The following is a 15,488-nucleotide window of genomic DNA, read 5'->3' on the forward strand; positions in this document are numbered from 1 at the left end:
AATTGTGAACAATCCTGCAACATTTGGTAATTATCGGACTCACCATTCAATAATTAAATCAATTCTCCAAATGTTACGACAATGTGGTTTTGCGTTTCTTCTTTTGAAGAGTATATGATGAATTATAAGCTACATTCTTCTGAACTTTCTAGAAAATTGGTCGGTGTAGAAATAAAAAATATTCATTCAAATGCTTACTTCTACCGATTTTAAACTGGGGGGGAGGGGGCAAAGCATATTGTGGCCTCCCTAGTTTCAGAGCTGGGGCCCCCCCGTTTCCGATGCCTATGGGGTCATATTTGGTACATACATGTATGACCTATGTCAGACATAATTATATAACGAACTGTATTTAAAAAGGGTGTATCTACCACATATACGACCAGTCCTGTTCACATAATGGACAGCAAGCAAATCAGAGGAAAGTCGTATGTGTTAGTTTCGTGCAAATTGTTATCTGTGATTCACTTATGACCATTTAAATCCTTCTGTATAAGCGATGCTATTAGGCACACAGCTACGATTTTTTGTGACAATATGTAATTGGGGATGGCGATTCCAAATATGCAAAAAAAGACGTTGTAAATTAATATTCCATATTTTACAAAAACTACCCTTGGCGGATGATATTGTACCCTCAGTAGTTAGGTATCGTAAAGTCCACCCTATTGAAATCTTAAGTGTCTCATTTTCCTAGAACTATCCCTAGCACTGATAGTAAACATAAAGTAAGGTTATTCACAAATATTAAAAATTAATAATAATAAAAATAAAAAATAATAATTTCTTATAATTTGAAAATCTACCCTTATCAATTAGATAATGGATATATATATATATTTAATTATTAGTGTCTACATAAGAAGGTGTTTACTTAGCTGAAATATACAATAGCTGACAAATACATAAATTAATATACCATATTGAGGAAAAAGTACCCTCTGTGGATGATCTTGTACCGTCGGTGGTTAAGGTACACTAAAATCCTGCCTATTAAATTCTTAAGTGTTTCATTTCCCTAGAACTATTCCTAGCATGGATAGTAAACATACAGTAATGTTATTCACATATATTTAATAAAAAACAACAACAAAAAAACCAAATACATATAATTTGGAAACTACCCTGATAATTTAGATAATGGATTAATCTATCATATACATATTTAATTGTTAGTGTCTACATAACAAGGTGTTTACTTAGATGAAATATATATTAGCTAACAAATATGTAAATTAATATACCATATTAAAAGAAAAATATCCTTGTGGATGATGTCATTGTACCCTCGGTGGTTATAAGTACCGTAAAATCCGCCCGATTGAAATCTTAAGTGTCTCACATACATTAGCTAACAAATATGTAAATGTAAATATTATTCATATATAGAGATTATTACCAGAGTGTTTTTCGCTATCATCAATATCATATATTAGGAATAAAAATTGTATTATGCGAGCCTCTGGCGAGCATAATACATTATTTTTATTCCTAATTTATGATATTGACGATATCAAAATACACGGGGGTAATAATCTCTTTATCATATAAGCTCAAGCTTAATACAACGTGTTTTTGTAAATTGTACACGCAACTTTAATTCCAGTCCGCCATTACTAGATATTCAAATGACTTAAGAATATATGGCGCGGTGTATTTTAAATGGAAATGACGTCAAACTCGAATGACGTCATTTTGGATGTCCTTACATCAAAATAAAGTTATGCCTAACGTTTTTTGTTTTCTGAACGCTGGACAGTTTCAGTGTCAAACTGCCATTGAAATGTTTTTATTTGATGACTATGAATGCATACGTCAGTCATGGAGTGTCACCCAAATACGTTTGCTTAAATGTCAATAAACCTAGTGCCGAGACCTCGACTAATTTACATCTAATTTGCAAAGTTATCAAATTCTTGAAGTATGTGATCGGAAAAATATCACATACTTTGATTGCACTGAAAATGTAAGATATTATATGATAAAATTCAGGGTTTATATAAAATATAAACCAGTTTTATACAAGCATGATGCATGGCCAACTGCTTGCTACACCTATGGTCAGTACAAGCCCAGTTACATGTATTCACATGTATATCTACAGGCAAGCCCATGTACACTGTTACTTGTGCTAGAGGTAAAAATAGACTGCTAGGAGCTGCAGGCAACCCAACTAGGTGCTCATCCAGAGATAGAGGTCAAGTATGCATGCTTGTAAGCTTACGGTGCAAGTTCATTGGCTAATCTAGTCACATGATCTTCTGGTCCCTGGGAGCTAGTGCCAGGCTATTGTTGTTGCATTGTTCTTGTAGCTACTGTAGATCAAGACATTCACAACTCTCTGATTACAGTATTTTGTTAATTCTGAGAACTTTAAAATTTCAAAATCTTGCCAATTTTAACATGGATAGGGCAATCAAAAGAACGTGTTCTAGATCCAAAAAACCCTATGATTCGTGCAATCCTGAAAACTGGACTACTGGACATTAAAAACATGAATTGGAAAAGCTAGGAATTAGAATACCAGTTGGACTTTCAAAAATTACATTGAGGAAACTCTTCCAGCAGAACCGAAACAAAGAGTGTAATGTGCCAGGGACACCAGAAGATGATGTTGAAAGAAGTATTCCAACAGAGATAGATTCTCAACAGGAGGTGGAATGTGTTCCAGTACATGAAGATACTATACCACCGTCTACACAGAGAGAGCCTGAGAGAAGTGTGCTTCAGCCAAGTGACTTGAACAACATGGCAGCACCTCTGATTTTACAGACAATGTTGTCACTTCAACAGCAGATTCAACAGTTACAAACAGCTGTAAATGGCAGAACACCAGAAGCAGCAAGTGGATCAGCTCTCGTGGCTGGGAATCATAACTTGCAGTCAGCGCTGAACAGTCTGGCAGAAAGTGGGACAAACAAAACATATGGGGTTCCCCCAGACCTCTTGCCACATATGGACATAGTATCACCAAGCCTGAGGCGGCTGATTATCGAAGGTAAGGATGTAAACTTATGTATGCTGTTAATTCCGGGATACGAGTTGGAAAGCCCCAAAACAGGAAACTTACACAATAGAATAGCTGATCGACGATTATCCGATACTCTGTCCCTTTCAGAATATCTCACTGCATTCGGAAAATATAAACGAATTATGTGTGATGCCTTTCTCCAACGCCAAAAGGAAATGGATTTGTATGAAGGTATCATAATTAACATACACAATAGCCATGGGAATGCATTCTATGACTACCATAAACTTTTTTCGGCTAAATGTGCTGAAGCCTTGAGACAAAATAATACAAAAGTAGACTGGTCACTGATGGACATGAGATTGTATGGGTTGGTAACAGCAGGAAGAAGGGCAAGAACCTGTGAACTTTGCTCTAGTGTAATGCATGCTACCAAACAGTGTGACAGACTAAATTCTGGCATTCAATACAGTAGCTACATGGGCATGAATAGGAACAGCAAATTCAACAAAGAGTAGAGACAAACAAGGTAGAACAAGGATTTCAGTGAATGGGAAAGAAGTGTGCAATAACTTTAATGAAGGGAAATGTACACGTCATGAATGCCCATTTCTACACATGTGTTCAAAATGTAAGGTGACAAAAGCTACCCACAGTGCAGCCACTTGTCTAGCAAAGTCAGATTGACTGCCATCTGTTTCAAGCCCTATCAATGTCGACAGATTGCAATATGAGTTACAACATCATCCCAACAAAGAATTTGTTACACAACTGTGCAATGGCTGTAAACATGGATTTGACACATTAGTTTCTCGCTTTCCTATGTGTGTATTAGAGTGTAAAAATCTTTTGACTGCCACACAACAACCAGATATTGTAAGTGACCTAATATCAAAAGAATGTAGTAAAGGTTTTCTTTTAGGTCCATTCGATTCTCCTCCATTCAATGTATTTCGGGTTAGTCCAATTGGAGTGGCAACTGGAAAGTACACAAATAAGAAAAGGCTAATTGTAGATCTGTCTGCTCCTCATGACAACCCGTTCCATATCAGCATTAATGAAACAATTGACAAAGAACTATGTTCACTTTCATATGTTAAAGTAGATGATGCTATAAAAGTTATTCAAAACTTTGGAAGGAATTCTTTGCTATGCAAAACGGACATTAGTGATGCATTTAAATTACTTCCCATTAGAAAAGACCAGTGGCACCTATTTGGGATTAGATGGAAGGGCTGGTTTTACTTTTACCACAGGTTAGCATTTGGATGTCATTCTAGTCCAGCTTTATTCGACAAACTATCACAGGCTATATGTTGGATTGCCAATAACAACTATGGAATAGAAGTAATATTTCATTTATTAGATGATTTTCTAACTATTGACAGACCAAACGGGGAATGGGAGAGAACCATGGCACTACTGACCACAATATCTCATCGTCTTAATATTCCTCTAGCCAAACACAAGACAGAAGGTCCTGTTACTGTTCTTGAATATCTAGGAATAATACTGGATACAAACAAAATGGAAGCTCGTTTACCTCAGGAGAAAATTTGTAGAATTATGACATTTTTGAATACCATCGTAGGTAAACGTAGTTGTACTAAACGAGAATTATTACAACTCTTAGGACATTTGAATTTTGCTTCAAGAATAATTTTGCCAGGAAGATCATTTGTGTCATATCTAATTGGGCTCTCGACTCAAGTTACTAAACTGCACCACCATGTACATTTAAATAAGGAATGTCAGAGGGATATCACCATGTGGAAAGAATTCTTAGAGCATTGGAATGGTATATCCATGTTTTATGACCGTCACTGTACACAAGCCGTAGACATTGAGTTGTACACTGATGCATTTTCCACTATAGGCTTTGGTGGATATTTTAAGGAAAAGTGGTTTTCATCAATGTGGACAGCTGAGTTAAAGACGGTGCTCGCAGGGAATAAAGCAGCATCCATGTCATTCATGGAACTCTATCCTATAGTGGTGGCAGTTATTCTCTGGAGCAAATTCTGGGAGAAAAAGAAAGTACTCTTTTATTCTGATAACATTGGAACAGTACATATCATCAATAAAGGCCGATCTAAATCACCAGTGATTATGCGACTGATGTGTAGACTTACTCTGTGTTCTATGCAAAACAATTTTTGTGTCTATGCAAAACATGTTCCCGGTAAACAGAATACCCTAGCTGATTTCTTGTCTCGTTCACAGATATCCAGATTCCTTCATGCAGCACCCAGAGCAGAGAGACACCCGCACCCATGCCCTCCACCCTCAGTGGTAATGTTACCCTAAGGGAAACTGTTCACATGTTGTGGGAGAACTCAGTAGCACCTAAAACCAGGGATGCATACAAGACAGGTTTTGAAAGTTTCAAACGATTTCAACTGTTAAATGGTATTACATGGAACCAAACACTTATGCCACCGATATCAGAAGATATTTTAATTTATTATGTAGCACACTGCTTCACAAATCTAAAATTACAAATAAGCACAATAAAAATGTATCTCTGCGGCATTAGGTATCATTATATGTGGAAGGGACACAACCCTTTCTTAAAAGAAGGACTTCCGCTAGCACGTCTTACAGCAACATTACAGGCAGTAAAGAAATTACAGGGGAAACCATCTCAGTTAAGACTTCCGATCACAAGAAAAATACTGGAACAAATGTGTCGAGCATTAACTCCAACTTTGTTTGACAACTACACCTGTTCATTGTTGCGTGCAGTGTTCACATTAGCCTTCTATGGGTTCTTGAGATGTGGGGAATTTACTACAACAGGAAATTCTTCTTTTGACCCTACAACTAACCTGTGTGTGGAAGATCTACAGTTTCATCATGAGAGCAGTAGTGTGTTGGTTAGTCTTAAGAGATCAAAAACAGACCCATGTAGAAAGGGTGTGACTGTGCAAGTGTTCCAAAACAAGGGAGTGACCTGTCCTTATCAGGCCTTTAAAACTTATCACAAGGTGCGATCACTTTTACCATTCCATAACAGATCTACAGACCCACTGTTTATCACAACAACAGGAGAAGCTCTCTCTAGAAGTATATTTTTGGGATATTTAAATGAGGTGTTCCAGTTCCTAGGAATAGATTCATCTGGATACAGTGGCCATTCTTTTCAGATTGGTGCGGCAACCTCGGCTGCTAAAGCCAGAGTGGAGGACCACTTGATCAAAACCTTAGGTCGATGGTCTTCTGACTGTTATCAACGATACATCAGAACTCCCGTTGATGTACTCAAACAGGCGCAATACTCCATGTCAAGGATATAGTCTTAAGTGATTCAGGACTAGGTGGACCTACGTACAGACTAAGCTGTAAGTCACACCAAATTACTAAAAACTGAACATTGCATTAAATTGACAAATTTATAAACCACAATGCACCGACTCTACATAACTGTTATAAAGTTATACATGTAGGTATGTCACATATTTCCTATAACTATAACTTGGGGGGAATTCAGCAGACATTTTCAAGTTCTCCTTCATTTGGGCATCTTTCGCCTCAAGTGGTCTGTATAAGATAACATAGATATTAATTCTATGGATAAATATGTAACTTCTTAAACATAGATATTTCACAAATAGTAATGCCCATAAAGCTCCTGCCAAATGGGCAGTAATTACAATGTACATGGATGCAGCCCATGAAGCTCCCGCTGAATGTGTTTACAATGCATCCTCAGTTATCAGCCTTACTACTCGTACACTATACTGCTCAACAGGGAGTCGGTGAATTATCTGGTGTCATCAAGGACAATACCACCCCATGAAGCTCCCGCCTAATGGGTAGCTCCCTAAAGTCGACAGGGAGTCGGTTTTGTTCTTAACATCATAAAGGAGTTCACCACCCCATGAAGCTCCCGCCTAATGGGTAGCTCCCTGACCTGGTATAATACAATAATTATAGTAGCTGCTGAATCATCCCCCAAGTCCCAAGAAAGTAGTTTGTATAGTATATTGTAGTTTATCAATTGTATTGTTTGACCATTATGATATATATGTATGTATTGCATATTAATAGTGATGATGTTTAAAGTAAACTTATCTGTATGTCATTATAAATGATAGTTGATATATGTATGAATCAGAATAGAGTTTATTATTTACAACTACATGTGTCTGTTGTGTATAAAATGTTATTAATAGCAGGAATTAAGCCTGCACTTATGCGTGCTGTGAAAGAAAGACCACTTACACTAAGTTACAGTGATGTTTGGCTCATCGATCAACTGGGCATAGGCCGTTCTGGCTGTGACTCCTCAGCTAGGTTTCCTTATTTGTATATTTTTAGCCAGCTGTGCAAATCAGCCAATGTCGACTGACCAATGACAGTGCGCGTAGCATATGCATTGCATTGGGGAAACTTTTTAAAAGTAAAGGGGAATTTTTTTTAATGATGTTATGTCTGCTCGTAGTTATTATGGCAAAGAAACAAATTAATGAGGCTGTATCATATTTTATATTGACGCAAGAGAGAAATAATTGGGGATTCCCTCATGAGATCAGATGCTGGGTTTCGCCAATCAATGGATTGCTTGGGATGCCCCGACCAATCGGATGGAAGTTTGGTTTGAAAACCTCTGCAGGTTTCAAGCAGAGCCATTTTAATTTGATTTTTCATTGAGCATAGACGTTAATTATTAAAAGCGAATTTTACTTTTCTCCCACTGTCCCACCCTTTATACCTGTGTTTAAGAATTACATGTATGTAGTTGTAGTTTTGTATTAATAATAGTATAGTTTGTATATGAATATATGGTTATTATTTTGTGTTTAAATTCATTGTGTGCAATCATTGAATGCAGGGAATGCATTTGTGTATTCCATTTCCAAATAAAACCATGATTTTCTCCCAAACCTGTGAGTTTTGTTTTGTTTACCTATATATGTATGTACTGATGTTAATTGAGAGCTTTTAAGCCCTTCTTTTTAACATATTTAAGGTGGGGCACAAAAGATAGCTTCCTATCAAATATAACCCCCAGAATTTGGAATTGGATTTTTGTCCAAAAACAACTGTGGATCTAAGTGGAGACCTCATTTCTGGCAGATATGCATACAAACCATTTTTGCCTTTGAGAATCTAAAGCCATTTTCAGTTGCCCATTGATGAAGTTTATTGAAACAAATCTGCACACTGCCTACAGAGTGACAATCAGATGTTTGGGACATACGTTTTAAGCTGAGTTTACTTGCACACGTATTTCAAATCGATTTGTAATCATTGTTTTGTGTTTTTAACTAGCTATTACTACCTACGTTAATACATTAAAGTTTAAACAGTGTTGCCGTGACATAGCATTTATGAAACAAAATAAAAAAAATATTTTAGAAAAAAAAAAAATAGTGTTTTACGTAACGCTGTTCAGTACACTCACCCATCACCTGTAATGCTACAAAACATTTGGACATACACCCCAGGCCCGTACGCAGGGTGGGTGGGTGAGGGGTGCGTACGCACCCCCTATAGTCTGCCGAGGTCTGTCCGTGGATGTGTAAAAAATATATTTGACATATTTTGAGACAAAGAAACATTTCAAATTTACTTCCCAGAATGCAAGAAAATGCACCTTCTGCATTCTAGATTTACAAAATTTCGGGGGGCATGCCTCCGGACCCCACTAGCAACTCTGGCCCAAAGGGCCGTCGATTACGCACCCCATATACATTTCTGCATACGGGCCTGCACCCACACAATCCCTCTAGCGTTACGTAATATTTGAATGGCCCCTGATGTCTAGGACGGGCCATAGCCCAGTGGTAAAACACTTGGTCGGATGCGTAGTAGGTCTAGGATCGATCCAAGTCGGTGCCCCATTGGGCTATTTCTCATTTACATGTTGCACCACAACTGGTATAGCAAAGGTCGTGGTATGTTCTACTAATGAGAAAATGTAGTGGGTTCAGTAGCCAATGTTTTTGTTCTGCTCTATATAAAGATAAAAAATGTAACCTGTGCCACCCCACTTGAGGCTCTGCATACATCCCCAACCCTCCAATACCGTACCAATTCCACAGACCCAATGGGCCATATATATATATATATATATATATATATATATATACTAAATTTTTAGTATTCACTAATAACTCATTAGTCCGAGTAATGAGTTATTAGTGAATACTAAAAATTTAGTGTACCTGCTCCACTAACATTGTGTTGAGCACTTTATGTCCAATAGTGATAACAAATATATTACTATATATATATATATATAGGCTATTTGCTATGGGCCTGAATCTTTAATCTCTTTGATAATAAATTCATGTTTATAGAAGAAAAACAATTTACAAACAAAGTAGCCACACTGGCGGTATTTTATTTTATGAATACAAATGAGATAGTTGGTCTTTCATGTTTTTGTTTTTTTAAAGTACGTAACTCCCCTTCCCCTAATGTATAGGCTATGTTTGTTTTATACTGAATACTGTTTACAATTGTTTTGGTATCCAACTCAAGATTATAGCCAGTCATCCAGAACAAAGACAAAGAAAATGTCATTATATGTTATTGTTCTCAAAACACAGGTGTGTGACTGTCTTTCAGACTTTTACAACTGGAAAAAAACTCTTTCAGTTTCATAAATTCATTGCAACATGATCCAAGACTTTTGTATATTTCTCTGCTAGGGGCGGAGGGATGTATCATGTCAGTGCTAATATTATATCACTAGACGGCATCAATAAATTATCATTTCCCCATTGAATATATTTAAAATTTAATCTTAAAGTTTTAACTAATAATGATTGTATATATGTGAGAAACAATATGTAATCCTCATCAACACACCCTCTTCAGTAAAATGAACTCAACCATGTGACCTAGATTTTACAACATTATCTGATACAAAACGCTAGAAACATGACAAATAAAAAGTAAACCTTGTAGCTAGTAATAAAACAATGCAACATGTTTTGAACAGTATTTCATATTATTTGATCGCATTTTGTAGCTTTCCGTGAGGCAGTTCACTATTAATTAGTAGACTGGTCACCCGGACATGCAAATGGCACTTATTCATACCGCGAGGCATATCGGTTGAACAAAATTGGTTGAAGCATGTTTGGTGACTGAAAATTGACATTAAAAAACGTTCTCCATTTTTTTCGCCAAAGTGAAAAATATTTTGCCAATTTTAATTATTTTTCGCAATTTGCGACTTTGATGAACAACAGGGCAAGCCCTGCAAATGTCCAATATCGCATGTGTGTTGCGAACAAGAAACTCGAAGCCTCAGATGCTTCCACAACTGTCAGATGCACTGCAGGAAGAATGGGCTAGGATTCCATGTGCCCGGATTCAGAGACTCATTCAGTCTATGCCAAGGAGATGTCGCGCAGTGATTGCTGCTGCTTGTGGCCACACAAGGTACTGATTTCAGCACCCTCGTTTGACGCTGTTTGGTGACGAAAACGCCTCCACTGCCGTCAGTCCATAGCAAGAACATTGTCACATACTCATGTCAGATTTGACTGTGATAGGATCATAAATAATGAAATTATGCCACTTTGTATTAAAGTGATAATTCCATGAATATTTCGCCTATGCGTTTCTTTTTGACAGAGTATATATCTAGCAGTGTAAATAAGCTGTAAAGAAGCTCTACCACATTCACCTAAAGCCATAATAGTACTGGTGCTTTTCCCTAATTTTAAAAACCATTTGCACATTTTAACCTGAACATCTTCAATAATTTTACAGTAATTAGTACCCCATACTTCTGAACCATAACATAAACTTGGCGTTACCATAGAACCAAATATCTTAAATAAATCTTTACAAGGAATATCACCAAATTGCCGCATGGTTTTTTTACCTTGTGGCTGCAAAAGTCATATTTTTCTGTCAAATTTAGATAACGTTATGTTAAGGTGAATTTTATTTTTGGCTGCGCTTAGACCCATCACGAAGAACACCCCTCCACCCCCCCCCCCCCCCCCCCCCCCCTAAAAATCTTGCCTACGGATTGCACTTTCTATAATTGGATTTGTGACGACCAGGGATGGGAATGATACACCAACTTACTTTATTTTTCTTCCTTGTGATTTAAAAAAACAAAAAAAACAATAAACAAACAATTGCTTTTAATTATTATTATTAAGTGTATGAAAATTCAGATTAAAAAAAAAATCAGTCTTAATAAATAATAGTAGACCAAAGGTGATGATACCTGAAAGGAAGTAAGGGGGGGGGGGGGGGCACAATCTGTTATATCAATTAATTATAATTTCGTTTTGGTGCCTACATGTATCTTCACACAATCTGGTAAATAAAAAAAACCCACAAAAAAACAACAGCAACTGCCATACATGTATATATGTGTGTATTACAATAATACAGCTATTTTTTTTACAGATCTTTATTGTAACAGGTGGTGTGTCGGGGAGGTCTATTGGAAGTGAGGAGGTAGTATGGGATAATTACAAGATGATCCTGTTTTAGTCATATCAATATTTTTTTATTTTTTTTATTTTTTTGTAAATATTATATAAATATGTCACATGTATGTTTGGTTGTTTAGCCACTGTTCCCAATGAATTTGATAAATCCTGTGAGAAGTTATGAATTTTAAAAAAATAACCATGAAAATGTTTTGGACTTAGTTTTTCCCCGTTCATTTGGAACACATCATTTCCTTTGCAAAAGGACTATCTTCAAACTAATATTTCACTTATATTTCACTTATAGAAACAACAAGAAAAATATTTAACTCCAGTTCACTTATACCACTGATAAACCACTTATAGGTGAACTATATGTGGGGTATCAGTGATGTATCAGTTAACCATTCTTTTCACTTATACTTATACACACTGATACTTCACTTATACCAATATATAGGTAACTTATAAGTGGCATATAAGTCAAGTATACTTCACTTATAAGTTTGTATAAGTTATATCGGTAAGGGGCTGCAAGACAAGTTTGGGTTTTAGTCCATATTAGTTTTGGTGTAAACATAGTACCTAAATATCTATAATATGAGACAACCTCAATACTATTTCCATTAAAAAACCCAACATTTTTCATAATTCTTTAGAGGACCTCCATTTCTAAAAGCAATAACCTTGGTCTTTCTTAAATTCACAGCCATACCTGTAGTATTACAAAACACTTCTAATGCACTAATTTTCTTCTGTAGCTGTAAAGGATTGTCAGAAACAGTTGATACATCATCAGCAAACATAAGAGCATATATTGATTTACAGTCATTTGAAATAAAAACTCCTTGTCCACAACACTTTCTTCCATAGTTTTTACAAGCCTATTTATAAAAATAATGAACATTTGTGGACTCAATATGCATCATTGTCGGGTTCTTACACAAGCACTTAGTTTAGTATACATTGATGAAATATTTACCACATATTCCAACTTCAGCAAGACTTTTTAAAAGAAATATATGATTAACATTATCAAAAGCTTTAAAAAAATCTACAAAAAGACAATAAAATGGACCTTTTTTCTTCCAGACATATTTTTGCACAAGATCGAGCTTGCAGTGAAATAAATATGATCAGCAGTAGAATAATCTGGTCTGAAGTCTGCTTGAGATTTGTCAATCATATTATTATCACAGTCTAAAATAATAATAGTCTAAAACTGCTTAAATGGTTAAGAAGAGAATTTTCTTCAAGTTTCTATTATTAGCAAGTATGGTTAAACTTTAATTATAAGGAGTGTCTGTTATTTCTTTTACGTTCTCACATAAGTTTCCGGGTGAATGTTTTTTTGTTGTTGTTGTTTTGTTTTTGTTTTTGTTCATACTCTGATGGACATAAAATAAATACGAGACAATCCTTAATTGAATGTCAAACATTTGATAATTCCGACATACAGTCTTAGAGTGGAAACCCGCTACATGTTTCAATTGGTAGCATAGGGGCGTCGGGTTTCTTCGTGTAGCGTTGGTACTGGTTACAGCCGGAACACACAGTAAGAACTTTTGTCTGGATGTTTACACTGAGTAATTTATTTATTTCATGATTTTAGGCATTGGACCATATCTTAGAAAACGTTTCCTATAATATTATGTTTTTACCTATGGTCCTACGTAATTCCCAATACGTAATCCGCAATAAATCACATTCTTTGCAAATACGTTGAGTATATTCAATGTATGCATCTCCGTACACGTCTACTTATACGTACACGTATGGAAATTGCGCCATCCTCCATTTTGTTTTAATGCATTTGTAAATGTATGTATCCTTTTACTCTTCCAGTTATTAAAAATACACCACGAAGACGTTATAATTAAGTAAGCAAATGTGTATATATAATTTTTAAAGTTTTTATTTTGTTTTAATTTGATACTGGATAGTAGACTGAGATATCGTCAGTTTTATTGGAAATAAATACCTTCCTTATAGCTGTGACTGCTTTTTTCAAACTTTTCTGCTTTTAATCATGGACTAACATTTCTAAAATAAACATTAGAATAAAACTTAACTTGTATCAAAGGCCAGTATTTAGGGGGGTCCTGGGGGGGGGGGGGGTGTCATCTGAACCCTCCCGCAGAAGTTGACATCCACTTTGCTTCTTTCTTTTTTTACTATTGCACAAATACTTGATTGTAACTTTTGCAACTCTCCCATCAAACAATATTTGCTTGTATTCATCATTTAGCACTCCACTTAATTATCAAAGCTGCAGTGTACATCGTTGAGAATTTCTAACTAATGTGGCAAAATCAAAACCAAGGAACCTACATGTAGCAAAATTGTTTAATTGTACTTTCTGCTATATTGATAGCATGGCCAATAATATTACATCTTCGTCTAGAGGGAAAACGTACTTAATTTTTAAAGAAAAACATAACACTAGAAAAATACCTCACCATAATGCCAAAAAAACTGTGGATCACCATACTTAAATTTAGACCATCGAATCACTACCTTCCGATTGAAATAGCACGATGGAACAACACCCCTGTAGAAAATTTATTATGCACACTTTGTAACTCTAATGATATTGGCGATGAATATCATTATTTATTCTCTTGTGCCTTTTTTAAGGAACTCCAAAAATACCTTTTACTGAAAACGTTTGAGGACTACACATGTACTCTTAACAGGGGCTGCATGCATGTGTTGGCTGTGATTTGTGATGAAATATTTTTTAAGAAGGGAATGTCTTTCGTTTTTCATACATATGTTCATTATTAAATGAACTGATCATAGTTCTGAGTTACACGTACCTTTTCTGTTACTTAGGTTATAATAAGCAATTGCCAAAAATATTTAACAGATACTTCGGGTCAATAATACCCTTAACTCCTGTTGTGTGCTAGAATTTTATTATCTTAAAAAAGATTTTTTTTTTTTTTTAATAAAGTACAGTGTACAAAATAGTCGAAAATCATTATTTTAAAATAAAAAGAGTTATGTTCTATGTGTGTTTTAGGCATTCAGAGATTTTTAATTTTCTGTTGTTGCATGCCCTTGTTCCGCCATACAAACTCGAAGTGCCTTCAGGTTGCTTCATATCCAAAAAGATCCCAGCAAATATTTGTTCGAACCCTCCCACTGGAAATGCTGGCTACGGGCCTGTATCAAATATTCTAATTGTTTCAGACCCATACCATACACTACTGATGAGTTTGTTTAAGTAGTATAAAAGATAATATTATACAGAAAATCTATATCTAGATATAGCATGATACAGATTTGCCATAATACGCATAGTACTAAAGTATCTAATTATTTCACATTTGATTGCCTTTCAGCTATTACTGGTTCTAGTGCGTGTGAAGGTTAATGCATGACGATTTGATTTTTATGTAGATGGTCCAGACTCTGTCACATTCAATCCTCCACCACCTGGTTACATCACAGAAGGACGGGATCTGACTGTGAACTGTTCTGCTGACTGTAATCCACCATGTGACTACTCCTGGACACTGGGAACTCAACAAATCTCATCAAGCTCTCTGTTAACACTGACACACATCAACAGGACCTGGGCAGGAGTATACACGTGTACAGCGAACAATACTTTTATACCAAAATCGAAAAGTAAACACTTCAATCTGACAGTTTTCTGTGAGTATTACAGTTGACATAAACTGTTGTATAAGTTAGATATTACACAGTATACAATGTACACAGCTCTGCATAGAAGTAGTCCCCGCAAACCCTTGATTGTTGACTTTCTGGTGATGGAGTGAAGCTGAATTTTAAAATATATTAAAACCATAGCTACCTGTAGTTTCTTAAATAATTCAACTACTAGAGCAACCTCAGTTAATAGTTTATTACCCATATCCCACCTGCCTATACTACTCCCACTGGGAATTTTTATTTTACATGTAAACGTTTTTAAATCTCTGATTCCTGACACCCTGTTTCCATTCAGTTAATAATCTCAAATGTAGTCATTCCCCAGCCAACTCCTCAATCCCATCCAATTAAATTACATTACCCTCATAGGTCCACTCCTGGAATTGATTAAAATTGGTCATAATACTGAAATTGATATATTTACA

The 15,488-nt window shown here is 35.8% G+C and overlaps 1 protein-coding gene across 1 annotated transcript in view; it reads left to right on the forward strand.

The window, feature by feature from the left end:
• Positions 1-2,030: 2,030 nt before the first annotated feature.
• The window catches only part of LOC121391974 (carcinoembryonic antigen-related cell adhesion molecule 5-like), a 32,829-nt gene continuing 19,371 nt past the window's right edge, over positions 2,031-15,488 (forward strand). Inside the window, exons 1-3 of the mRNA XM_041523407.1 lie at positions 2,031-2,060; positions 2,569-2,998; positions 14,788-15,045. Of these exons, the coding sequence (XP_041379341.1) occupies positions 2,031-2,060; positions 2,569-2,998; positions 14,788-15,045 (718 nt within the window). The remainder of the gene's footprint in view (positions 2,061-2,568; positions 2,999-14,787; positions 15,046-15,488) is intronic.

This window comes from Gigantopelta aegis, unplaced genomic scaffold (assembly GCF_016097555.1).
Source record: "Gigantopelta aegis isolate Gae_Host unplaced genomic scaffold, Gae_host_genome ctg3200_pilon_pilon:::debris, whole genome shotgun sequence".
In the NCBI taxonomy this organism is placed as follows: domain Eukaryota; kingdom Metazoa; phylum Mollusca; class Gastropoda; order Neomphalida; family Peltospiridae; genus Gigantopelta; species Gigantopelta aegis.